This window comes from Ursus americanus, chromosome 9 (assembly GCF_024610735.1).
Source record: "Ursus americanus isolate L20-20 chromosome 9, mUrsAme1.1.p, whole genome shotgun sequence".
Lineage (NCBI taxonomy): Eukaryota > Metazoa > Chordata > Mammalia > Carnivora > Ursidae > Ursus > Ursus americanus.
This window is the reverse complement of record NC_142135.1, coordinates 51,244,184-51,270,588: the sequence shown is the minus strand read 5'-3', so window position 1 is coordinate 51,270,588 and position 26,405 is coordinate 51,244,184. Positions and strand designations below refer to the sequence as shown.

At 44.1% G+C, this 26,405-nt stretch overlaps 1 protein-coding gene and 1 long non-coding RNA gene across 2 annotated transcripts in view; one reads left to right on the top strand and one right to left on the bottom strand.

The window, feature by feature from the left end:
* Positions 1–981: 981 nt before the first annotated feature.
* On the top strand, positions 982–25,748 carry LOC123797935 (uncharacterized). The gene is made up of 3 exons (XR_006781130.2): positions 982–2,615; positions 9,589–9,786; positions 24,075–25,748. It is a non-coding gene; the product is annotated as an uncharacterized LOC123797935 (long non-coding RNA).
* PAG1 (phosphoprotein membrane anchor with glycosphingolipid microdomains 1) overlaps positions 13,094–26,405 on the bottom strand; it is a 136,106-nt gene continuing 122,794 nt past the window's right edge. Inside the window, exons 8-9 of the mRNA XM_045806066.2 lie at positions 25,234–25,293; positions 13,094–20,948 (exon numbers count right to left, since the gene is read on the bottom strand). Coding sequence (XP_045662022.1) covers positions 20,580–20,948; positions 25,234–25,293 — 429 coding nt within the window. The 3' untranslated portion in view covers positions 13,094–20,579. The remainder of the gene's footprint in view (positions 20,949–25,233; positions 25,294–26,405) is intronic.

The following is a 26,405-nucleotide window of genomic DNA, read 5'->3' as shown; positions in this document are numbered from 1 at the left end:
GTTAATGTAATGTTAATGTAATCTGAGACTCTGCCCAGATGTTCTGTTCATTCAGTCATTTATTAACTTATTAATTTAAAAAAACATTGAAAGCCTACTACATTGCAGCCGTTGTTTTAGGGAGCATTTGTGCTGGGGGTTCAGGAGCAAATAAAACAGACAAACTTACCTGTCTCCATGGGGTTTATATATATTAAGTATATTATAATACATTAAACTGTTACTTCAACACCCATTTGTTGTTCTAGGACTTGGGTCTGATTTCAGTTTCACTAGGGGGAGGAGAAAATAACTACATATCACACAGGGTGATAATGCCGAAACTGAGATGAGCACAGGGTTCTGTGGAATTAGCGAACCTGTCCTGGGGAATCAGGGAGGGCTTCCCACAGGCAGTGTCGGACTTGGGTCTGATGAGTATGGACGGTAGGCAGAATTTTCCTCCACCCTCCTAGGGGCTCCACTTGGGACTGACTTAAGACAGGTTAACAGGAGTAAAGGATATGAATTTTATTTACATGTTCATGGGAGCCTCACAAGAAAAATGAAGACTCAAGTAGCGGCCAGGCCCAAGTGCTTCTGTACTAGGTTGAACAAAGCTTAGCAATTGTGGAAAAGTCACTTAAAATACACGAAAGGAGGGGGACCACTAACGGGAGAGAAGAGTTATTTTAATCAGGTCGGTATGTACAGATTTCTCTTCACCTGGACTCCCTGTCTCTGGTGATAAGAATGTTTCTTTCTCCTGATACAGGAGGGCACCATCCACATGAGAATTTCATCTCCTTTTAAGAAGAAAAAGGAAGGTCAGAGTGCCTTTCTTGCACCTGCTGTTTTTTAGTGACTTCTCACTCAAAATAATATACCTAAGTGGCATGTTGTGGGGTGGCATGTCTCGAACTCCTCCCAATAGGAACTGGCTGGGTGAGGAAACGGGGGCGGGCATTCGGGCAGAGGGACAGGCGTGTGTGCTGAGGCCGGGGACGCAGCCCAGGGTGGCTCTGGGGCAGAGTGGGGCAGCAGTGGGGGCACTTGCGGGGAACGGGAAGCAGCGATTCATCACGGAAGGCCTTGCAGGTGGTGGTGTGCGTCCTAGTCTCTTCTTGCTGCTGCAACGTACCACCTACAACCGAGTTTAGCGGCTTATCGCTCTGGCGGCCGGAAGTCTGAGTGTGAGTCCCTGGGCAGAAGTCAGGGTGTCTACAGGGCTGCCCGCGTATCTTTCTGGAGGCTCTAGAGGAGAACCCCTTTCTCTTTTTTTCCTTTCCTTTGTCCTTTTCCTTTCCTGTTCTTTCTGCCTTTTCCGGCGTCCAGAGGCCACGTGCATTCTCTCGTTCGCGGCTCCTTCATCTTCAGAGCGGGCGGCGCGGCATTTCCCGTCTCTCTCTGCTTTCTGCTTTCTTCCTCCGCGTTGAGGACTCCCCTGTCTGGACTGGCCCCGTGTGAGTAATCCGGGGTGACCTCCTCATGTCGGCGTCAGCCGGCGAGCGGCTTGCGTGTCATCTGCAGTGTTAACTCCCCCTCGGTGTCCGAAGTTCCACAGATTAACAGGTTGGGGGGATTAGGGTGTGGACATTTTGGGGGGGCGCCTACCACAAAGGGGAGCTCCTGAAGGACAGCAGCAGAGGAGCACTGTGGCCAGGGGTAGAGGAAATGCGTTTGGAGGAGGTGCCGTGTGGAGACTGAGCCGGCGCGGGCTGGGGGTGCGGGGGGCACAGGGCAGCTGTGGGGACCGGGGCAGTGAACAGAAAGTCCAGGCGAGTGACGAGGTGCTGTCGGTATGCACATACTTTAGGTAATTTGTCCCTAGAATTCTTAGAAAAAAAATTAATTAAGCTTGAGCCACGCCCCGCAGTGTGGAGAAAAGGAAATTGATTTTTAATCCTGGTTTAAGGCATGAATAACTTTGGAACAAAGGCTGTGTCTTCATGCAGAATTTCCTTACCTTCCCCCAAAAAGGCATGTTTTCCGAGTTCGTAAAATGGGGCTATTGGACTGGGTCACTGTGAAGTTCTCTGTACAACTGCTTTGACTTTTTGAAAAGGAGATGGGGGCTGTTACCCCTTTTTAAAATTGTTTCAGGTATATTAACCACACGACTGAAAAGGCCTTGCGAGCGTAACAGAGCTAATGCTAAGTGCCATCATTTTAGCAAACCACAGAGCACTAGAGCAAACGCTTCAGTGAACAACTCCGGGAATCCCAAGAACCGGGAGACTTGGAAATTCCTGGGGTGTGTTTTCAAAAGAAACAGCAGGTTTTAGTTTCAGTTCTTTTTAACCCTGCTGGCGGGGAGATGGACTGAGGAGTGGATTCGCACTGTGTCCACCAGGACTCTTGGTGGCCATCAAGAAGAGCCGACTCGGCCCTGGGATGCAGATTGGCTGGGGGCTACGATCTGGGCTGGGAGGACCATCAGGAAGCAAGGAAACACTGGGGCCTCAGAGCGAGGAGCGCTCTACAGAGCGCCTGACCTCAGTCTTTGTGTTACTAGCTGGAGAGCCAGAGCCCTGGGGGAAAAACATCTGCTTGCCCAGGCACGCGTTCCCTTAGCTGGAGAGGAAGACTCCCACTGATCACACTGAGAAATATCCTATGAGGAGGACCACACTCCAGTAAGCGTGTGGCGGTGGCGGGGGTGTTGTGTGTGTGTATGTTGTGGGCGGGGGGAGATGGCTGGCTGCTAGATAGCAAAAAACAAACAAACAAACAAAAAACCCAAAAAAAACCAGATGTCTTGTAATCCAACTATCTTGGCTTTTCTCTCTGGCCCCTTTGCCTCCTCTGGGCTACGTTTTAATTTGTTAACTTACTCTAGGAGAAGTATGCCACCTCAGTTTAGATTGGTGACCAAAGTAGGATCCTGATTTACAGAGTGTGTTAGAAAATGAGATTTCAAGAGTCACTTTGATTTTTTGCGAGTGCCGTCCTGCGCTAACATCCTCAATGCTGCAAATCCAAACCCCAACCAAGGTGGAATTTTTTAGCCAATATCTAGTTTGTCTTTGTAGTGCAGACAGCTTCTGACTGCTTCCCAGCAAAGGCAAGGCCATGTGGAAAGACAGAACAGGCGTGGAGAGCAGCGTGGAGGGACCGTCGCTTGGGGTGGAGGGTGCATTTGCAGGAGTGATGTTAGACTGCAGACCCGTGATGCCCCTTTGGTTCAGTACGATTCTTGTGTGTATGTAGGAAGCCTTCTAGTCGGTGCTCAGTGGCAGAGATTAGCTAAGCAGACTGCTTTGTTTTCTGGACGTGTGTGTTTACTGTTAATAGGACTGGAAAGGGATAGCTTCGGTACTAAATTTCACCATCAGATGGGTCCAGAGTGAGAAAATAAGATGAAATCCAGCCACTTGGGAAGAAAAGGTCTGGCTTTTTCGGGGCCACTCTGTGTGTGTGGCTGGTCGGTGGCTGGAGCATGCATGGGCTTGCTGGGAGGAGGGGAGCCCGAGGGCCGCGCTGCGTGGCCCCAGTGTGGTTGTCCCCATGTGGGGTGCGGAGAAGCAGACAGAATAACCACTTTCTCCTCTTCCTCGACTCCTTTGTCTGTTGGTTTCTAGCTGGGTTCAACCAGTGGGACACACTGGTAGGAGATTGGAGGAGAGGAGGAAGGAAGGAGCTAGAATGTTGTCTCCCTACTCTGGATGTCATATTAGGCATCCTGTTGTGGTGGCTCAGTAAAGCACCTGCACCCCCAGCTCTGCCCAGCCTCTGGGTTCTAATCACTCTGCCTTCCCCCTTCCCCCTGCCCCCCCAACCTCAGGGGTGGTGGTGCCTTTCCTGCCATTGATAGTCTCCCACCAGCCCCTCTTGGGCTTCTTAGCAACTCCATTAACATAATCAAGTCCCTTAAATTCCACCCTATAAAAATACTTAGATGGTTTCTGTTTTCCAGATTTGACCCTAATACAGCCAAGGTGAGGCTGCGGGGTAGTTCCCAGGGTCAGCGACGGAGGCCAGGACAAGAGCTGGCCATTGGTGCAGTGCTATTTGTGGAGGTCTCACTGAGTCTCTCCTTCGGAGAGCTACCATCCGGATGCCTGCCGTGACAGAGCGATGGGACGGCTGGGTTAAAAGTGTTTTCCTTCTTTCCTTTTTGCCCCCCTTTGCCATGCTTTCCCTCTCCCCAAACCCTGGAGGGGCCTGAAGTAGCAAGCTGAGGTGAGAGCAAGAGAAGCAGGTGAGGGTAAGGAAGAGGGAACAAGCAGACTCCCCCCTTCTACGGCTGCTGAGCCCCGCAGAGAGCTACCATCAGGAGACGGGGCTGCCAGGGAGTTTGGGAGGGAATTAGGTACTAGTTGACCCACAGGTTTGGAAATAGTGGTCGAAGTTATAGTGACTAGGAGTTTAACTCAGGTTTTTAAATAATCTTTATAAGGTGGGATCACAAATGACCATGGCTAAACGTCATAGGGCCATTTCCATTCATTCATTTATTCATCTAACCAGTATTGATTGAATACTTACAGGTGGTGGCCGTGTCTCCAGAGTGGTCTTTCTGTCCCTCGCATTGAGAAGGTGGCAGGCGCCTTCGGGCTTTCTGTAGCTATTTACAAGCTTCCCCTAGGGGCTCTCAGAAAGAGCCGTCTTACTGAAACACTACCGTGTTTTCTCTCATCATCGCTGGGGTTATTTAATCAGAAGTGCACACACTGCAGATCGTCTGATTCTGTACTGAGGAGGGAGGATCTTATCACTGTACTCTGCCAGTTTATTTTCTAAATATTTCTAAACACATCAGCTACCCAGAAGTCGTGAAACCGTAAGCCCTCTAAATCTCGCCTGAGGGTTCGGAAGTCAGAACAGGGCTCACCACTCTGCTGCCGCCCTGGAGCCCTGGAGAAGGGGGCTGGCTGCGCACCTCTCCATTGCTGGACGAGAAGTCAGCCGCTCTCTACAGCTGAATCAGAGCCTTGTACTGCAGCCAAAACACAGTGCGGATTAGACAACTAAAGATGTCTTTTCAAGTGAAACAAAGAAATTAATTCAAGCCAGACAGGAAGTGTCGTCGTGCGGCGTCTGGCGCTGTACCCTCTCTCGGGCCTGCAGGCTCTAACAGGGAGGGGGCAGTGTGGCAGGTGGTTAGTGGGAACGGAGGCCAGACCTTGTCGCTAGTGGAGGACCCCTCCTGGGATCTGTGGCTGGCACCACTGCCAGCACTGGTGAGCAGGCTGGGTGGCCCGTGCCACAGGGAGGGAGTCGGGGTGTGTGTGTGTGTGTGTATGTATGTGTGTACTTATGTAGGACTGGTGCAGGGGACAGAAGAGGACATTAAAAGAGTCATGACAAGGATAAATGGGCACCTTTTCTTTTCCCCAGTGTAAAGGGACGGGGTGTCCAAAGGAAGAACAAAGAAAACTCAACGTGTCAGGATATTAAGTCAGGCACTTTCATCCGTGTTCTTTCTCGTACTGCTTTGCAGGGAGCACTGTCCCATTTTTCCAGGTGAGCAGATGAGGCAGACAGATGAGGTTAAATGGTGAGGAAGTGGCGTTACTGGGATGTAAGACACCAAGCAAGCCTGTGGCCATCCCGCCCCCACACTGCCTCTCCAGCGGCCTCTTCCCGCACGCCCTTCCAAGCGGCGTGCATCCTGGGGACTTACTGACTAGCACTCCGAAGGGAGATCACTTTGCCTCATGTCTTCATCTGTCAGTGCAGGCAGGTGAGCTAGGTGAGCTCAGATTCCTTCTGACTCTGTTTGTGAAGTCTGCAGGATTTCAGAGGAGGCGGAAGGGTAACCTAGACTCTAGACTAGGCTGGTCATGGTGGAAATCTTACCTCATCAGCAGTTCCAGACACACATCATGGCATTTGGTTTCTCAAAACTGACTTGGAATCAGACACTAATCCCCACTCTCTTCACCTGCAGGCCTGCTGTTTTTAGAGGGAAATATAGTGCCTGCCCCATTAAAAGATGAGTTACTATCCGTTGGGTGAGTGGAACCCAGGACTCATGTGGCCAAGTGTTGTAGGTATGGGAGAAGGGGAAGGAACTGTGTGCAGAGGAACATAGAGACACATCTGTATGTAACAGAATCTTAAATATTTACTACCAGGATCCTGTGGTGAAGTCTGGATTCTTTTTTTTTTAAGCAAAGAAAGATCTGGTTTCAGTGGGTTAGTTAAATGACTCTCTTTGATGTGGCTACTTTGTAGACCCAGATACGCAGCTCAACAGAGGCTGTTTCGTGGAAAAGAAGTGAAACTTGAAAGCTGCTGCCTATTCTAAAGCTACCGAGTAGATGATCTTGTGTGTCTCGGAGGCTGTTAGTTAGTATTAGAACATGTCACGGAAGGTCTGGGGCTCAGCCGGCAGTGGAGAACGGAATTGTACAGCTTGTTCGAATGAGGAGATTGGGAAACGGGTGTGTTCGGAGGAAGAACATAGGGAGTGGGGGCCTGCAGTTCAACCGAGATGCTAATATTCAGTTTTAACTTTTACCCGCGGCAACATCTGTTACCTTCGTAAATTCTTTTTGTGAACCATTTCGAGGGACACTCTAAAGGTGGGGTCTGGGTCACCTTAGAATAGGAAAGAGAACAGTTGTAAGAGCTAAGAAGACGGCCAGATGGGTGGTTCAACAAGGACCAAGAGCTGTGCGTGCCGAAGGCTCCCAGCACCCCACAGATATCTTGGGGCGACCTTGGACTTTCCATTATATATGAGTGCCATTTTGTTTAAAGTTAAGAGAGCATGACCTTAACTGAAGTCTCCGCAGCGTGGTTATGAGGTCTTGGGGCATCGCAAAGGCAAAAAGAGAGGGGCATTTGGTTGAGAAAGCAGAGTGAAAGCAGGGCCCACAATACACATGGCTGCTTTATTCCAGGACTCAGTGGGAAACCACTGGTGCCAAGGGATATGAATATTTACCATTTTCTCAAGGAAACAGTCAATCTGTTAGTTTTATCCTTCCCCATTTAACAAGATGTAGATGATAAGCAAGTGAAAGACACTGGGGACAATTGAAGGTCACTGGATCCAACTAGTTATGAAAAGGAATGAAGTGAGAAGCACCAGGGGATTGAATGCCATGGAGGAAAAAAATGCTAATAATAATTGTAATTGACAACAAGAATCTCAGAACCAAAAACGTGTCATTTTCAAAAGCTTCCCAGTAATTAATGAGTAATGAATAAAAGGAGAGAGTAGGGAATATGATTTTTTGTGGGAAAATTATTTTTTACCTCAATTTAAGAATTTTTCATTGTGTGTTGCTGGACTGATCAGTAGAGATAATTTAATCCCCTATGCGTTCTTTCTTCCCTCTAACTGCCGGCCGGCTCTACTTCATTGAGACTCTGTTCAGTTACTATGCTAGTCTTCATTCAAGTGTTTGTAGAGTTTTTCATCCGGCATTGGCTGTGATCATAATATAACATTTATTGGGACTGGGGTTAATGTAAACTAAGTTAATGAAGATAACTATGAATTTTCAGCAAACTGTGGAAGGACCCACTGATTTGTCTCAGGTCTGGTTAATCATGGTTCAGTGGAAACGCCATAGTTTTCCAATTTAGTATAATTGGAGAGTTTACAACTCCTTCCTCCCTTACCTACCTCCTCCCCCCCAGCCTGGTACATGATATTACATAATATCTTTCACCAAGAAGCTCGGAGCAATTTATTGAACAATTAGGAAACCAATAGGGAATAGGGGAATATTATATTACCAGTTGTGGAAATGGAGATGTGGATATTCTAAGCTCAAACCCAAATCCTTATTTACCCTGCTTTACTCCTTCTTCCGTATCTGTAGTTCATCAATATTACCATCTATCCAGAAACCTGAGTTACCTTTTCGTCTCTGTGCCTCTAATCCCCTACATCCTATCAGTTGCCAGATCTCTTCTGTTCTATCTACTCATGTAGAATTAGCATCTGTTTTTCCTGTTCCCTCAGTCCTGGTCAAGTCCTCATCACCTCCGGACTGGTCTCTGGCCTCTTGTCTTAACAGCCTCACGTACAAACTACCAAGTGCCTCCGACTGAAGCCTCTCAGTGACTTGCCATTGGATCTGCACGTGTCACCCGCATCCCCCAGAAGGTTGGGCACTCAAGGGGACAGAGGGAAGTCTGTGTGACTCATATTTGTGTTGCCAGCATATAGCATCGAGCCTGGAACATGGGCTCCACAGAAACCAATGCCATCCATCCTCCATCCTTTCCACATCTGTATACTGAGCTCCTGCTGTGTGCAGGTAACTCGTAGGCGAATGAGACCATGGCAGGGAGCAAAAGAGATACTGTTGTCCTTACGGATGTTGCTTCTTACCCTGATGCATATATTGAAGCTTTTATAAAGAAGTTTTGTAAATGTATGGAGTCAAACATATCCCTATTTTTTTATGATTTGTGCTTTTTTTGCATTGCTCAAGACCTCCTTTGGTTCTAAAGCATAATAAAAATCTCTCATGGCACAATGATGATTAAGAACTCAGGCCCAGAGTGCAGCGGCCTGAATTCTAGTTCCGTCTTGCCCACTAAAAGCTGGGTAACTTAGTTTACTCTCCTGAGCTTTAGCTTGATCATTTGAACAAATAAGAGTGTTTAAGGGTATTTGACTCATGGGGTTGTTCGGGAGATTAAATAAACTAATACAATGAAATGCAATAGAATTGTATCTGATAAGTTGCAAGTTTGTACTATTATTCTGTTCTTTCTCTAATCAATCTGAAATTTATTTTCACTTATGGTGTAGGTTGGGAATCCAATGTTCTGTTATTTTTCATATGGAAAACTAATTGTCACCGAGTCCTTGTTTATATTTTTTCAACGGTTTCTCTTTGCTCCTAGAATCACAGTACAATTCCTTATCTTAATCTCCTTTGCTGCAGAGGATCTGGCTCCCATCTACTTTCCAGACATTCCTTTTCACTACTCTCCATTGCTGTGCTATTGCCACCCTTGCCTTTTTTGTGGTCCTGGAATATACCAGCCTCTTTTCTTCCCCAGGGCCTTTGCGCTTGCTCTTTTCTCTTCTTGGAATGTTTTCCTCCCCCAAGTTTTATATGGCTGCTTCTGGTTATTCAGGTCTTCCCTGCCCGTCCAATCCCACTCCCACCCTCCCACCCAAACCGAGGCACAATTTCATCACCATCTTACGTACTTTATTCCATCTTATTTGTTTCATCACATTTGTGATCTGAAATTTGTTTGGATAAATCATTTCTTCCCCCACTGAAATGTAAGCTTCATTGGAACAGAAGGCCTTGCCTGTTTTATGTACTGCTGTATCAGACTCTAGGATAGCGCCTAGGGAATAGTAAGCGCTTAATAATTACTTTATGGGGCAGTCTGTCCTTTTCTTCTGACCAAAACAGGCTTGCTTTTGAGAAGAATTATTCTGCTGAGTGTATAGAAGTTTAATTCGAGGTATCACAGAGATACTTAGGGTGGGAACTGGCTGGACAAGGGCAAGAACGATGGAGAAAGAGAGATCCAGGAGGCCTGGCAGGCTTTGTTGACTTATGTCTACTTGTAGAAGAAGGGCTTAATTTGTTTGGCTTGGAATCTTGGTCTTGGCTGTGTTCAGTGCCTGGAATGCTTTTTCTCTGGCTTATCGTTTTGATCTCATCTGAACTATAGGCCTTTCTAGACTCCTGCATCCGGAGTGGATCTCCAGAGACTTGGGTACCACCGGCTGAGGTACTGAGTTATGAGCACCCTGCGAACTGAACCGTGTATGTCAAGCATTTCAGGGTAAGCACTGAGGCCGCTCAGCGGAGCTCCAGCGAGGCAGGAGTTTTTCTTCAGTCATCACTGTGTTTCAGCAGCTGGCACACAGTAAGTGCTCAGTAAATATTTTCTGAACGAATCACAGAAAGTGGTTTTTCTACGGTTTCTTTTGTTTTCCTGTTAACTTGTTTTCTACTTTGAGGTTGCACATTTATTTTTATCTTGGACCTGAGCATTTAAAGCTGTTTGCTTTGAATGACTTGTCTGCTTTAGAAGACAGTTCTGCCAGGTTGTAATGCTGCTTATCTACGTGTCAGATGTTTCCCTTCCTCTCCTGGCCGCCCCTTTTTGGGCTGGTCTCACTTGGAGGCCACCGCTACTCTGTTACTCTGCCATCTCTTCAGGAGTTCACAGTCACAGGGAAGGGTGGGGAAGAGCTCAAGGGTAAAATCCTAAGGGCTTATACATGCTAATCCAAGACAGGCTCATTGGACTATGGTTGATAGAGAAGTGTGAGAACTCAAGTCAGATCAAACATTTATTTAGTGCTTGCTGTGTGCGGGAAACTATGGTATATGCCATGGGGGACACTTCAAAGCTAAAATGTGTCCCTAAGGGCGAATGAGGCAGCTGGGAAAGATGCACTCCGCTCCAGGATGCTCACACTCTGAGATGGCGTCAGGACATGCAGATGGAGAAATCTTGGAAACAGATGTGATGTCTGGTAGACAGTTGGCTTTGGAGCACCCAAAGGCCAGCCTTGAGATTTTAAGAATCATCTAGGATAAGAGCAAATATTCATAATGGTGACCTTAAAGGTACAGTAGGGCCCTGAATCATTAACAACAACAAAAATTAAAAAAAAAGAATCATAGTGCAGATTGTATTTATAGAAGTAGAAAGATGGACCAATGAGCAATTTTTTTTTAAACAGTGACAAGGAAGGGTAGAGTATGTCATGCTCACCTGAACTAGGGTCTCAGAATTTTCCACTTCCTGTAATGAATACTTGTTAGATATGTCCTATGAATATGGCCTAGAATTGGCAGTGTGTCTCTGACAGAATTGCAAAGACCACTCTATTGCATAGGTGACAGAAAATCTACCAAATTGCTGAGCTCTAGAACTTCCATTTCCTCAGGTAGCCCTGGTGGGAAATCTGGTTCTGTGATCCAGAGACTCAGAACAACCATTTTTAAGAGAGAGAAAGTGAGAGAGCGCGCATTAGTTAGTGCACGTGTGGGTGGGGGGAGAGACAGAATCTCCAGCAGACTCCCTGCCCAGAGCATAAACCCGATGTAGGGTTTGATCTCACAACCGTGAGATCAGGACCTGAGGTGAAATCGAGAGTCAGACCCTTAACCAACTGAGCCACCCAGGCGCCCCTTTTAGCTGCAACCCTTTGCACACAGAATGGAGTGGGGACTAATATCTCTGGGAAAGGAAATTCTCCCCACATGGAGAGAAATGAAGCAGGGGTTTGAAACCAGGAGGGCCAGGCCCTTCCTGCATTTGCCTCAAGGCTGTCATCACTGCCCTGCATCCTGCACAAGGAGGCAAAGGTGGAGAGGGAGCCCAGATCCTTTGCCACGGGGCAGGCTGGGGGAGGGGGAAGCAGGCGGGGCCTGTGTGAAGGCACAGCAAGCTTTTGCTGGTCTGCAGGATGCCTTTGTGCCCGCCTTGCCCCCCCCCCCTCCGGGGCTCCCAGCGGCCTCTCCCTGGTTTTCAGTGCGCACAGTGACAGTTGAGAGTGGCCCCTGGCTCCAGACTGTGATAGGCAGCGAGCTCCTTAAACCATAAACAATCCTAGGAGTAGTGGGCACAGTCCCCTAGTACAGGGAGGAGTTAGTTCCTTAGAAAGGAACAGATCAGCCCTGTGGAAACTGGGAACAGGGTCTGTAGCATCCTGCAGATGGGGTAGAGCAGGAGGAGGGAGCAGGGAAAAGGTCCAGAGAGGAGGGCCGGGTTGTGCGTGTGGCCGGGGAGGTCGAATAACAGGCAGGGTGTGGGTTTGGGGGAGTCAGAAGCTCGCCAAAGAAAACCCTCGCTTCACCTTTTGGCCCCAAGGCCAGTCTCCAGTCATCAGGAAAGGGGACAGCCAAGGTCACTGATGTAAAGTTCTCTGCTCAGAGATTCCTGGGGGGGGGGGTTACACCTCCCTCAGCCATGAGGCCAGCGGGCTCGCCTCCCCAGCTGGGGCATTATCTGCACTCAGGCTGCATTTCTTCACAAGAGCGCCGGGCGTGTGGGTAGCTGCCATCACAGATTTCCCAGGGCGGTCCGCTTGCATCTACGGCACACTTAGCATTTATTTGCTGGGTACCGTGCTCAATACCTCATTTAATCCCCCAGACAACCCTGTTAGTAGGTTCCATACTATTATCCCTCACTTTATATGTGGGAATGGGTATGGAAAAGTCCACCAGCTTCCTCAGAGTCATCGTGAGCTGGGACTCAAACTTGGGTCCTTTTCTGTGGTTTGTGATTCTAACCACTACAGCCGGACAGAGGCACGTCCTCCCGCCACTGTGGTGAGCTGATGGCTAAAATCCCACAACCTGGTGACGCGCTAAGGCGGATGCACTAGCGTTTTTGACATCCCCAAATACCAAATGAATTTTAACAAGCTTTTACATAAAACTGACTTTTATTGCAATTTAAAAAGAACAAAGACAATTTGATAAGTGCCTTTAATTACAATGTACCTGCTATTTACATGTAATTATACTTTTATACACAGCTTGAATAAGATTCATTACATGTAAACTATAAGATATTACAAGTTAAACTCCAGCCTTTTGGGAACATTCAGAATAGAAATACTATGGGCAGAAACACACAGAAAACAAATACCCATTTCAGTTCCTTACGTACCATTACTGGATGATCAAGATTTGGCCACAGAAGAGAATTGTAATTATGTGTTGAATTGAAACTTATTCTTAACATGACTAACAGTATTGCTATTATTTAAACCCTAAACATAATAACTGGATCATTAAAAACACCTTTAATTTATATAGCACCTTTCTTCCAGAGATCAAAGCATTTGTATTTATATTATCTTATTTGTCCCCATAACATCCATATGAGGTAGGCAATGGTTGGTATCATTATCCCCATTTTGTACATGGGGAAACTGAGGCACAGAGTAGTTAAATCGTTTGTTCAGGGTCACACAGTAAAGTCAGTGCTGGAACAGGGACCACAGAGCTATGAGCTCATCTCTAAATCCAATGCTTCTCTTTAAGTTGTCCTCTCTGAGAATTTAATTCGATACCTCAATTCACTTTTCCAAGAAAAAAAAATGTGCATTTTTTTCTCCCATAAAAATTGTTGAAAAACTATACTACAGGCAAGAAACAAGCACTCTGGGGCAGATGATAGACTGATGCCACATTCTTTTACTGAAGCCTTTTTTGTTGGCTTTTTTTTTTTTTTTTAATGAGGAGTTTCTTTTCCCAGTTATAACAGTTAGGTCTTTAAATGAAACTTATTTGAAAGGATGTATCTAGTTACCTACACATTACAGCTGTAGTAACCATATTATGCTATTCATAAGCCAGGCTTATTCCTGAGTTTACAAAGCAGATATCTAAAAATAATTTAAGTCTTTAAGGTCATCTTTTTCATTTCTACGCACAGTGTGCTCCTTAAGCAACTGTGTGGTAGACAGGGAGCTGGGATAATATGTTTCCCAGAGACACACACAAACTGAGACATAAGGGGTGGGAAGTCTTGCCCATGTCACTTAGTTCACGTTTTATGTCTAATACCTGTCCTGCTCACCAACCCTGCCCCCCCCATATCAAATATGTAGTTGGGACTCAGAAAAGTTGTTTTAAATGTCAAAATCTGAGGCCTAAAGGACTTTTCCAATGCTTGTTGACTTGTACATAAAAGCTTGTCTGGCATTTGGCACACGCTTCTCTCTGAGCGGCAAGCCGGGCTAATGGTACTGCCAGGACGCCAGGACGCGGTCATGGCGTGGCCCCCTGCAGTTGTTTCTAGCAGGGCTCCAGGAAAAACAAGAAAAGCCTATATTTAAAAAAAGTGTGCAAAAAAAAAAAAAAAAAGGCAAGCAGGCCTACGGGATAGGTCATGAACATCATCTCAGATTCCATTATGGGCTTTACATGAAAAATACGTAAAAACGTGTCAAAGGAATATTTAGAGACAGACTTGGCTTTTGGTTTTAGCCTCTTCACCTAAAGAAGGACACGGCTGTCTTTCAGAGAAGCCTTTACTCCCTAAATGGGATCTAAAATTAAATTTTTTTTTCTCCTTCAGCTTAAGAAGGGGGAAAAAGTTTGTTTTAAACTCATAGTTTCCAACTTGTTGAGTTTACAAACAAAACCAAACCAGACATTACAGTGAGACCGTTCCTTACTGTTGCCTCCAGGGGCCAAGACTGGTCTCTGCTTCAGCCTGAAGTGTCCTAGGACGGGTGCCCAGCTGGTACACCAGGTGAACGTTTAAAAATTAAATGTGTGAAGGGAATGAGCAAATATCAGTTCTGTTAACTTGGGGGGGGGAAATGACACCCTAGAATACCCATCCAAGTCATGAACTGTGACTTAGAGTGAAGGTTAACTAAACACACCCTGGATCCTTAGCTGTATAGAAGTGAGACCCCGCAGCCACTGTATCACCCCACCTAGCTGAGTGCTGGAAAGGGATCTGGTTTCTCACTTCAAACATCGGACAGTTTGCCTACAAATGGCCAAATTATTCTCAGTATTTGGTAACTCCACAGCTAGATGCTTGAACATTCTTGTTTCCTTGACACCTGGGAAAGTAGATGAAACTAGTTATAACTAACGTAATTCAGAAGCACTATTTCCTGAGGGAAGGGGATACAGTGGCTACAAGGCTAAAAAAAATGTTACACTCAGTTTATAAGTGGTTAATTTTTACAAGAAAGGGGTGTTTTTCCTCAAAAGAATGAGCATCCTCCTACTTTACAGTTAAGTATTAGTCTATTATTGCTGGGCTTTAACTTCCCTGGAGCTTAGGAGACACAGGGCGATCTCAATACATTGTGGGGGACAGCGAGCTTCCTCACTAGAGTGTGGTGCTGATTTTCCTGCAACTGTGAGTTTGAGTCCTCAACAGAACTTTTTAAAGTTCTCTTCCATGGCCGCTAGTGCCAACCATTCTCATGAAGGGGGTGGGTAAGAATGAACATGGTTTAGCAAAGCCCATGACAAGTAACACCCAGCATCTGCTTCCCTAGGTGGACCTGTGGCCTTATCTCAGCAGCTGGTGAGGAAAATGTGAGTTGGGCGGAGCTGTTTGCTCACTGGGTGGTGGCCGGGAAGGTTCTATGCTGGCAGGCAGGATCTGTGATCTGAGGAGTGTGTCCATATGGGAAAAGATGTGTTGGGATGTCCTACGAATAGCAGAGAGCGGCTGGGGTGGGGAAGAGGAACAGGCGTGGTGCTGTGCGAAGTGGCAGGAGGTCATCTGTGCCAGAGGACCCAAAGTGAGATTGGAAGAAAAAGTGGCTGCATGTCCCTGTGCTGCAGACTTCCTCCTTAAAAGGACCAGAGTAAGGGAGGGGAAAATATTCCAAGATGTTGAAGCCAGTAAGAGAGATTTTCTGACTTAAAACGAAGGTTTAAAAATTCCCGGTATTGGGAACAATTTTCCCACTCTTTTGTGAACTGAACAGTTTGACCATGACAAAGACCTTTTGAGACAATGAGTCAAAATGCCACTGTCATGAATTATTTTTGAGCAAGAGGAGCACTTTGAAACTGATCAGGACCACCTAAGAGATAATAGGTCACTTTTTTGAGAAACTATTTTTATGAGGAAAAAATGCATGAACAATGAAATGCACATTCCTGTTTGTTTAGCTATATTTCAAACTTGCCCTGAAAACATGAGGTGCATTAATAATACATGATATTTAAAAGGTAACATTGAAATTGTTGCCAATCTAACACACAGAAGTCTGAGGAATGACCATTTACCAGCCTTTATAATCCATTACATAAGGAGACAACCCGAGTACATTTTAAAAAAATACCCATAACATGTAAGTGGTGAGCAAAGAAAAATCTCATCTAAATGCATTAAGATACATGATTATCACATCAAATGCTGAAAAAATCACCTTCTTAATAAAAACTGTAACATTTCTCATTTCATCTGGCATTAAGAGAAATCTGAACTACTGTTTCTTAGTTCAGTAAAGAAAAACCTGGGAAAACAATGAATACTTTGTAAAGATCAGAGACTAGATGTCAACAGACTTAAAAATGAGCAGGAGGGGAAAAAGACACTTAAGGATATTTGTTCTCTTCTGGACCATTGTTTTTTAAATTTACTTTCATAATTTCAGATGAAGACTAATTTAGCATTGTTTCTGGACTGATCTTTTTAAGTCAAACACTTTCTGTGTGTGTTCGACTTGCCCAACGCCACTGTCAAGAATAATGTACTTAAGAAAAGGTACAACACAGAGCAAGAAAATACTACCACAGGACAAGGGATATAGATCTCACTGCAAAAAAAAAAAAAAAAGCCATATTTGATATTATAGACACATGTTCCTATTTTTCACATAAGTCACTTATTAACACCAAACATGACACTTGAACTTTCCCCAATTACACAGCACAATAAGCCTGTCAAGATTTCCAGGAAAGAACTATCAGTGCCTACTGTGTCTCCAGCAGCCCAGACGAAGCTGGCCGGGTACCAGAAGCCAACGCTTTCAGAAGAATGGCATCACTAGATCACACGGACTCAGAGTAACCGGTACAAGGAGCACGGAAAAAAATGTCACTTACTCATTTACAAAATCCTCCTTGAGTCTTGAGCTGCAGCTCTGCGATGATCCACGTCCCCACCTCCGAGCCGTGTTCCGTACTCACACTACCTCACCGCTTGCTGGCTCTGCGCTAAACTCTCGTGGCTTCCAAAGACAACGAAAGAAGATGCAACAGTGTGATAACAGGCCTCTGCCTCTGTCCCCCCCGTGGGGGGTCACCTTGCTGGGGCTCCATCCCTGCTCAGGTGGCTCTTGTTGCTTTCTGCCAGATCTCTTCTTGACATGATCTCTGAAGGACGCCTATTTACATTTCCTCCTGTCATGCTGAATACGTAATGAGCCACATACATAAGAAAACTATTTTCAAATACCACTGTTTTTCAGCTAAGAGGATGATGGACACATTTAGAATCTGAATTTATTAATTAGAAAAATGATATGAGGGTAACATAGGAAGGTTGTCTTGTAATTACTAAATGAAAACTATTGGATAACTTTTTTCTGCTCTGCTTTGATGACAACAGTCATCACACCAGTAGGGTAGACATTCCAAATAATAGGACGTATCCTCGCTCATCAGGCACCAGAACAACTTTATATCTATATCTGTGTGTATATGTAAATATACATGTACCGTGTACATAAACACACATGTACAGAGTTTATTTCTGGTTAAAGTAAATAAATGCTCTAATTAGAAAAATGAAAATCTAATACAAGAAATCTAGTGACATCCTGAGGTTAAATTTTAGTTCTTTGTGTTGACTGCCTATTGTTAGCACTCAATTAAAATTAACTCTTGGATTTTGAGGGCAGATAAATCAGTAATTAGTCTTTTCCCCACAAAGGACAGCAGAACTTTCAAAAGCTTTAATAGACCTAATGATGCAATTTAGTGAAGGACAGGAAAAAAAAAATGTATGTGGCCCACATATTAGCAAAAATGCTTTCTTCTAGAATTTAAAATTTCCTCAAACATTTCACATAAAACAGGTCATACTTTCCTGCTGACTGCATTTGAGAAACAGTAAAAGCAGCATAAAATTTTCTTCTAAACTTTCAAAATATCTGACTAAAAGCAAAGATTCTACTTTTAGGCAAGATGAGTTTCTAATTCTGACTTATAAAACAAAAAAAATTTCCTGAAGCTTATTTGTGAGATTTCACATAACCCGAATAACAATGCGTAATATGGATGTCAAAGTTGAATAGTAAAATTTTTTAATAATTCCCTTTCATACATTTAAACTCTGTAACATTTAGCTGAACATGAAACTTATTTCAAGAAGCCATAGGCTTTTGTCCAACTCAAAGACTAGCACAGATTTTCAATGAATAAAGTAAAATGATGAAATTTATGAAATACTGTACTATGAGGTCAAAACCATGATGATGATACATCAATAAATATACTTCAGTAAGGTACCCACTGGTCTCAAGAGCAGAGCCAGTTCCTAAAGTTTACTCTGCTTCTGCCTCCCCCAGCCCTCATGGATTGTGCTATTACTTTTTCTTTTAGGTTTGTACTGGAGGGCCTTCTAGTTTCTTTTAAAATATAATACTTTAAATCGCAACTTATTCTTAGCACAGATTCTCAAATCAAGAGAGAGATTTCAGTGCCTATTTTATGGCTATATTGCATAGCCTTTGTTTCAGAACTTCTGGGGGGAAATTCTAATAATGAAATTTCAAGATGATACGACTATTTATAGAGAACTTTTCTCTCTAGAAATGATTTTACACTTTAGAGATCATACCCACTTCCCTGGCAATAAAGACATTAGGAAATACAATAAAACTTTTGAGTGGTCAGGCGCTCGTAAAGGACATTATTGCCGCAAATGCAATACCAGGTACATGAGATGTGACACGGCCATCACCAGGTGCTAAAGGAACCCCATGCTGTAGAGATTGTTGGGTCAAACTCCTTCATACCAAGTAAGCAAAGAAAACCACCAGGCAAAAACAGTGCTTACGAAAGATAAAAATTCAGAGAGCAAGGACCTCGGCACCTTCCTGATAACCTTTCCCCCAGTCCCAGGTTATTCTGCCATTTCCTTCTACTCAGTGATGATTGTGCTTAGGCTCACGAGGTCTTCGTGGGAGAGACCAGGCTGACTGCAAAATAATGACAACCAAGCAGTGTACCCCGACAAAGCTCATCTCACAATTTCAGAAATGTGTTACAGAGCAGTCACAAAACCAAGCCGTGAATGCAAGGGATGGGAAAGACATGCCAGCGAGCTGGTCCCTACCGTTTGCAAGGTGCTTCATCCTCCCAATTGCATCCTTTGTCATAAGGAGTGAGAACAGTGAGGTTATTGAGTCTGAAAAGCCAGAGATGTCACAGCAGTATAGAATAATTGCCTTTTTTTTTTCTTTACCAGTGTAGGCAAGGGTCCCTTGCTATAGCCACACCGCATATGGCAGGGTCCTTTTCAAATGGAAAGCGAACAAGTTTCCCAATGTTAGCCTCATAAAATCTGAAGAGATGATTAAATTCAAACCAGGCTGAGCTCTTAATTGGAGTTATTTCAGCCACTGATTTTTGTAAAATGAAGGGGAAAAAAAAAATCCCAGTTGGCAATTTGCATTTGCAAGCACTGGACTGCAGAATCCATCACTGTAAATTTTCTTAAAAATGTAACTAAATCTCAATGGAATTATAATACCTTCATGAGGTTAATAATGCAGTCATCCCTAGTCACATTTCATTCTTCCATTTTTTTTTTTACCATTTCAAATATTTCAGTATTGCCCACCACAAATCACTGAAGATGATCGTTTATGTTCATTCCACTTACTTCTCTCGTGAGCCAGATGACTTTGACCAGGGCTCCAAGTACCATTTGAAAAGTTAAGTCTTTAAAAACCTTCAGTATTTTAAACACTTGATTAGAAAACAGATAACAACTACGTGTAATTATCTAGTTTATGTGCTTTATGGTGTTTTTTCAAAATGAGTATAAATCATTGTACATAAAATCAAAATAGTTAATATACATTTTTTTCTGGCACTTTCTAGAAATTAGGCGTTAAACATAAAACATCTTATAAATTTATATAACAAAAATAAATGTTTACATTTTAATTTCAGATAGATTACCTTAGGGTACGAGTTAACTTATGAAATCTCACACTGTTGGTGTGGCAGCAGGGGTCATCAGAAATACACATTCAAGTCCACAGCCCTTCAGAGACGGACGCCATGGCTGCCGTCCAAGTATGTGGTCTGTGTTCCAACATAGAGATTAAGGCTCTCTGTTTCAGAGGAATGGGCTCTGGGCTAAAACAAGTATAGAAGTACCACAGTATTCACTGAAAATACTGAAAAAGCTCTGAAGAGTTTCAAATACTGGGGGGAGGGGTGTGGGGTCAGGGGGAATCGCTTTGACTAGAAAAATAAAATAAAGCATCTAAAAATGACTTCAAGTACTTTGGGAGAGGCTGCTGATGTAGGAAGGTCTAAGAAGCTCGGGGGCAGCCCCAGTCCTGCCCACCTGCGGGGTTCTTCCCCCCGCCCCCCCCCCCCCAGGTGCGGCTCTCAGAGAGGACTGGGAGCTGACAGTAACCAGCAACCACAGTTTCTTAGCATCTTAAAACACCGAAGTTGAAGGCAAAGGCCAAGGCTTGTGGGAGAATTTTCTTGGAATGAACCATTAGAAGTCGGAAGATTTCAAGGGGGAAGAAAGCCATACATTTAAATGTGAGGAGCAGACAGCAGAAAAGGGAAGAAAGGAGGAAAAGACCTGGCTCTTGGGAATGGCGGTGTCTTAGGCAGGTGGAGTCGCGGGTCCTGATGAACGCAGGTCTCCTTGCAGCTCCGCCTTCCTCACTCCCAGGGTGAAATCACGCACAGCTGGGGTCTTTCCGGAGGGTGAGGGTGCACGAGGGAAGTGTGCTTGGGTGTGCCAGTGCCCCGGCAAGCAGGGGCACACTCGGCGGCAGTCAGGTACGTACCTCACTGTTTCCAACCCCAGGAAACAGTCTCCACATCTTCCACTGTCGTCGGATTACTAGAGCAGCACATAAGTGGGGGTTGATACCGCTTCTTGTCTCCCACCGAAGAAATGCCCCCAGCCGGCCAGTCGTATGTTGTGTGGGCTTGTCTTCTGGGTTGCTAGAGCCTGGTGATATCTCTGCATTGCTGCAAGTCCCCAATGCTCTCATAGTCATTCTCTTTTGGGAAAAGGCCACGTTGGCCGTTGGTCTCTGCGGTGGCCTTTTCTTCCTCTCTGTTTAGAGTTTGTATTGCTTCATAATCAGGCTCAGGCTCTTCACTGGGTCTCACTGCTGGTGGAAGCGTGCTGACGCTGTTTGGAGTTTTCTCAAAGTCTTTAACAGTAGCATAGAGATCATTACAGGAAGAGGGGGATCTCTGAGTGGCTCTTTGGATGGAGGTGTAGCTGGACTCTGGTGCTTTAAGAGTCTGTCCTGATTTATTCCCTGACTGTCCAGGTTTATTTACTGATGAATACATGGCTGAGATCTAGAAAACAAATGGTGAATTAAATAAGCTTCAAGTTTGACTTCTCCTCCCCCCTTTATAGTGACAAGCTAGGTATTTAGCACTATAGGCGTGTGTGTGTCCCTTTAAGGTTGTTTTGTTTTATTTTTGTCAATTCCCCCACCCCCAGCTTTAGTGAGATATTATTGCATATAACTTATGTAAGTATAAGGTGTGCAACATGGTAATTTGATACATATATATACTCTGAAATGATTACCACAAAGGTTAGTTAACTCCTTCATTGCCATAATTACCATTTTTTTGGTGTGTGTGGTGATAACATTTCAGATCTACCCTTTCAACTTTCAAGTATGATAGTATATGACTTTTAATTATAGTCACCATGCTCTATATTAGGGCCCCAGAGCTGATTCAGCTTATAGCCGGAAGTTTGTATCCTTTGACTAACGTCCCCATTTCTCCTACTCCCCAACCCCTGGCAACCACCATTCTATTTGCTATTTCTGAGTTTGGGTTTTTTAGGTTCCACACGTATATGAGACAATATAGTATTTGTGTTTCTCTGTCTTATTTCACTTAGCATAATGCTCTCAAGGTCTATCCAAGTTGTCACAAAAGGCAAAAGTTCATTCTTTTTCATGATTGAGTAATATTCCTGTGTGTGTGTGTGTGTGTACACACGTATTTATATATACAAATGTGTATTTATAATGTGTGTCTGTCTATCTATCTATCTATCACATTTTCTTTCTTTTCCATTCATCGGCTGATGAACACTTAGGTTGTTTCCATGTCTTGGCTATTGTGAATAATGCTGCAAAGAATATGAGGGTGAAGATATGTCTTCAAGACAGTGATTTCATTTCATTCAAGTATAAACCCAGAAATGGGTTCTTTAGTACCTATACTAATCCTGGAGTACACTTCTAGAGAACAATTATATATGGTATCTTTAACTTTGTAAGTAGACCAGCCATACTGGCATAACTCCATGAAAACCAGGTTCTCTCTAGGTCTTCTGAGGGGCATGAGGAGAGCAGGTGGAATGGGAAGTTCAGGAGGCCTCCAGAACCTGACTATAGTATATCATGTTTTATTTGATTTCTATTATGAGAATGCTATTTCCTCTGGAAAAAAAAAAAGGCTCTACTGCTTTAAGAAAAAAGGCAGAAAACATGTTAGATGAATGGTTCTCAAAATGTGGGCTTCAAACTGGCAGCAGCAGCAGGATCTGGGAATTTATTAGAAAGGTAAGTCCTCGGGCTCCATCCCAGGAGCACTGAATCAGAAGTTCTGGGGCACGGGGCCCAGCACACCCACTAAAGTGTGAGAACCACTGAATTAGACTTAATTGACCTGATCAAAGTGGTCTGAAAAGTAGGTCCTGGATTCTGGTTGGCAGTCCACATGTATCTGTAAAAGCCTCATTTTCCATTAATTTTCAACTTCATTGCATATTACTGGTTAAATAGACATTTACAGGTGGGGCTAAGTTTTCTTTAGTGGGAAAAATTCATTCTTATTTGCAACCAGCCAGCTCAGAAATGGAATTTGGAGACAACATACAAGGCACTCTTTCCTATGGGAAGAGCGGGCTGCTTTCCAGGCACACCTACTCAGTCTTGCTATATTACCCCATATAACTTCTACTATCAAGAGGGATTTAATTTTCTTTGGTAATGGTAGATTAAACATATTAAGAGATTTTTTTTGGGGGGGTTTATTATTTTATTGTTAGAAATCATGGTTGGAAATAAGTAGAACTATCCTTCATTACCTATATTTATCTTGGCCACAATGATTGATTTATTCAAATACCCAGGAAATAAATGAACATGCCTCCTGACAGATGCTTGGCTTCCCAAGTGCGGAGAGAGATTTTCTTGCTTTCACATATCTCCCATACTGTGGATGAAGTTTCCAGCTGGCCTTGAAAGCTTCTTAAGACAGGCCTGCTGCATGTCAACTGGTCATTTGCATGAGAACTTCTCCCTGCAGCCTGGTGGCTCTGTTTTGCCAGGCCTTGACAATCCACACATTCGGAGCCAGAGGAATAATCTTTGGGAAACACTTGCCATGTTGCTCTGACCCTTCTAATGAATATTAGATTGACATTCTCACCTTAGAGATTTTAGTGGAAAAATTACTCTTGAAATGAAGATTTATAATTTCTTTGAAATTAGTAAGAATTAGAGTAAATCATCTGCTTTTCCTAGTAAGGTGCAGACATATGGAACTTATTATCTAAAAGGTGGTCCAAGCCAAAAACATGGACAAATTATAAAGGGTAGATCATAGATGACCGTGAAGAGGGGAGTCAGCATACTTGGCTACACACTTCATCTTCAGGGGGGAACATCAAGGACAAACATCACCTTGACCTCCATTGTAACAATGGGGGGTGGCCTGTTTCAGCTTCTCTCCTCGACTCTCTTCCCCATGATGCCTGCCACGAATGCCCCCACTCTTTGTAATTACTTGGGTTTTCTGGCCTTTACACTCTTTTTAGAAAGTTACACGCTCTTTCATTAACTTGCAACTTAATATTCTCTCTGGGCAGAAAGCTGCTGTGCAGAGGGTGTCGTAAATTTTAACGCTTACAAAAGAGTCTCAAGTCTTCTGATGTTCTGTTTGAGTATTTGCCTTCTAGGACTATTACTTCTATTTTGTAGATAGGTTCCTTTCAAGCCCCCTTGCTATTTAGCTTCATAATTTTTCTCTCTTCAGTCTTTCATCTTTATTATTCAGGCTGTAAATTGTTATTATGTTCTGATAAATTACTCTCTACCCTTTCCCCATTTCTCTTTCTATAAGCAACCCTTTCCCCATCATTCTGCTAAATTGGGATAATAGTACTGAAAACTCAGATCTCAGTTTCAGTCTGGATTGTCTAACATCCTGTTACATAAATACAGAAGTAAGTAACTTCCATAATTATTTTTTTCTAAAACATCTTCCTAGAATGACTGCATGTGAATCATAGTTCTTTAATCTACGTTAAAAATTCATCAGTATACTGAGGTCCTATTTTCTGAAACCACAATGTAAGATTAGAAGAAAAGTAATTTAAAATTTTACTTAATCTCAATGTATTTTAAAGGATTGGTATTCAGATCGCTCATATATTCTACTTTCTTGTCCCAGGTGGGAGGGCTCTGGTGCAGTGTGGACAACAGACGGCTGGAAGAAGCCAAAGGAGCCGCGCCAGGCCTGGCAGGAGGGCACTGCCTCAGTCTGGGGAGGGGCGGGCACCGTGCACACGGAGAGACCAGCGTGCGAAAGAAACCGGGGGAGCTGGCTACTGAGGACAGTGAGGAAATGGGGTGTCTAGAGTGACGTCCAGGGTTCTGGCTTGTGCGACCTGGTGGCTAGATGGCAGGTCCATTCCCTGCATCAGGAAACACAGAAGCAAGTGGGCAACAATTACCTACAGAAAGCTCTTCTGCTCTTTGAACTTCCAATGTGGGCTTGTTGTCTAGTTCCTATTTTAAGACTCCGTGCGAAGTGTGATAGTAGGAGGGGAGGTACCTGCATGTGTATGTCACTTTCCTACCATGCCAGGAATTCCAGACAGAAGCTATATGCAGCAGGATGAATTAAGGTGTTCAGCTCTCTGAGCCTGGCTTGATATTATATGTGTGTGTGTGTGTGTGCGTGCGTGTGTGCGCTCGTGTGTGTGCGTGTGTGCGCTCGTGTGTGTGTGTGTGTGTGTGTGTGTGTGTAATATATGTATATACTGGACTGTAAAAGTTTAATGCTTCACTGAAAAGTTTAACTGGTGAATATTTAGCCCTGGTACTTGGGAGAATATACAGTCCTCTCCTGTTGGCTGCTATGTCTGACGGTTGTGCCAGCCTGGAATTGTGCTTCCTGGCTGTACCTGCTCTCTGCCTCCAAAATTCCTCATTAAAACCTTCCTCCTTCATCTCTCAGACTGGACCGAATTCCCTATACTCAATTGCCTATATTTTCCAACCCATGATTAATTTCCTTCAAAGGTGGCCTTCCTGACTGCTCACTAAAGCTCTCATACTTAAATTTCTTTCTTCTCATTCTATTTTCTCCCCTCCTCTATTTTTTTCTGATGTTTCTTTCCTACTCAGTTTCTTAGGTGACCTGTTCGTCCTGTCTGCCTTCTTGTCTTACCATCTGCCATTCACTCTCTCTGAACCATTATAAAGCCAACATTCCCAAACCCTAACCTCCAGACATGCCGAAGAGAGTATTTTAGCTTTTTCTGAGAAGGGTAAGATGACATTTATGCAAGGAAAGAAACTCTATTCTTTAGAACAATAAAACTCACCTCTTCTTCTGTGAGAGTTGGGTCCTCTTCCCGGGACTTGTACGACAATGAACTAAATCTCTGTTAAAATAAACACAAACCAAGGGAAGGTATAGTTTGAAGTCAATAATCCAGCCTTTCTTTTGCATATGTTTTGACATATCTATCTATAAAAACATTTTCAAATCATTTTTAGGGAAGAAACTCTTCTACAAAGAAATTATGTCAAGCAACTGAGGATAAATACTTATAAAAAAAATCTGTGTGATGTTTTTCAATACCCAGTAGTATTAAATACCCAGTGCTCTTCCTGGTCACCAGTGAGTTCAGCCCTCCAGTGAGTCCTTAATGCTGCTGCCTGTCGTACCACACTTGCTAGTGCACCTGGTCCCTGCTCTCCTAGCTGCCCAGTTCCCGCTTTCTCCTCTCTCCCCAAACTCCAACACCTTCTCACCCATCCTTAGTGGTGACCTTGAGAAAACTGAAGAAATCAGAAGACATGTCCATGAACTTGTACCCCACCCCGCCCCCATCTCTGCATTCACAAATTTCTTTCCTCCCTGTCACCAGAGAACTGTCCAGGCCCCTCTTTAAGGTGATTCCCTCCTCTTAGGCATGAGACCCTGCCCCTGCTCATCTACTCACGAATATGTGCACCAGCAAGTCTCCCATTTTGTTTATATCATCAGCTTTTCCCTTGCTCTGAAATCATTCCCACCCACATGAAACCATGCTGTTATTTATCTGATTCTAAAAACAAAACAAAACAACCCTTCTTCCAGTTCCATCTATTGCCTTGTCCCTTTATAGCAAAACCTCCTAGAAGAGTTGTCTAAAAAAGTTGCTCAAACAATTTTTTCTTCCTATTTTCTCTCTCAACGCATTTCAGTCAAGTTTCTGCCTCTGACACTCCAAGGACACCGACATCCAGCATGTAACCAATGGGACGGTCAATCCTCAGCCCTCACTTTCTGCTCCATCTCTGAATTTGCCACAGTGGCCACTCCGCTGTCCCCGAGCCTCCTTCACTTGGTTTCCAGGACACTGTACTTTCCTGTTTTTCTGTCCTGTTTTGCTGTCCTCTGCTGGCTCCTTTTCTTTCCCAGACCTGTGCTCTGGGGACTCGTCTAGATGCCATTTACACTCACTCGATGACCTCATCCAATGTCCTAGCTTTAAGAAAACCTTTCTGC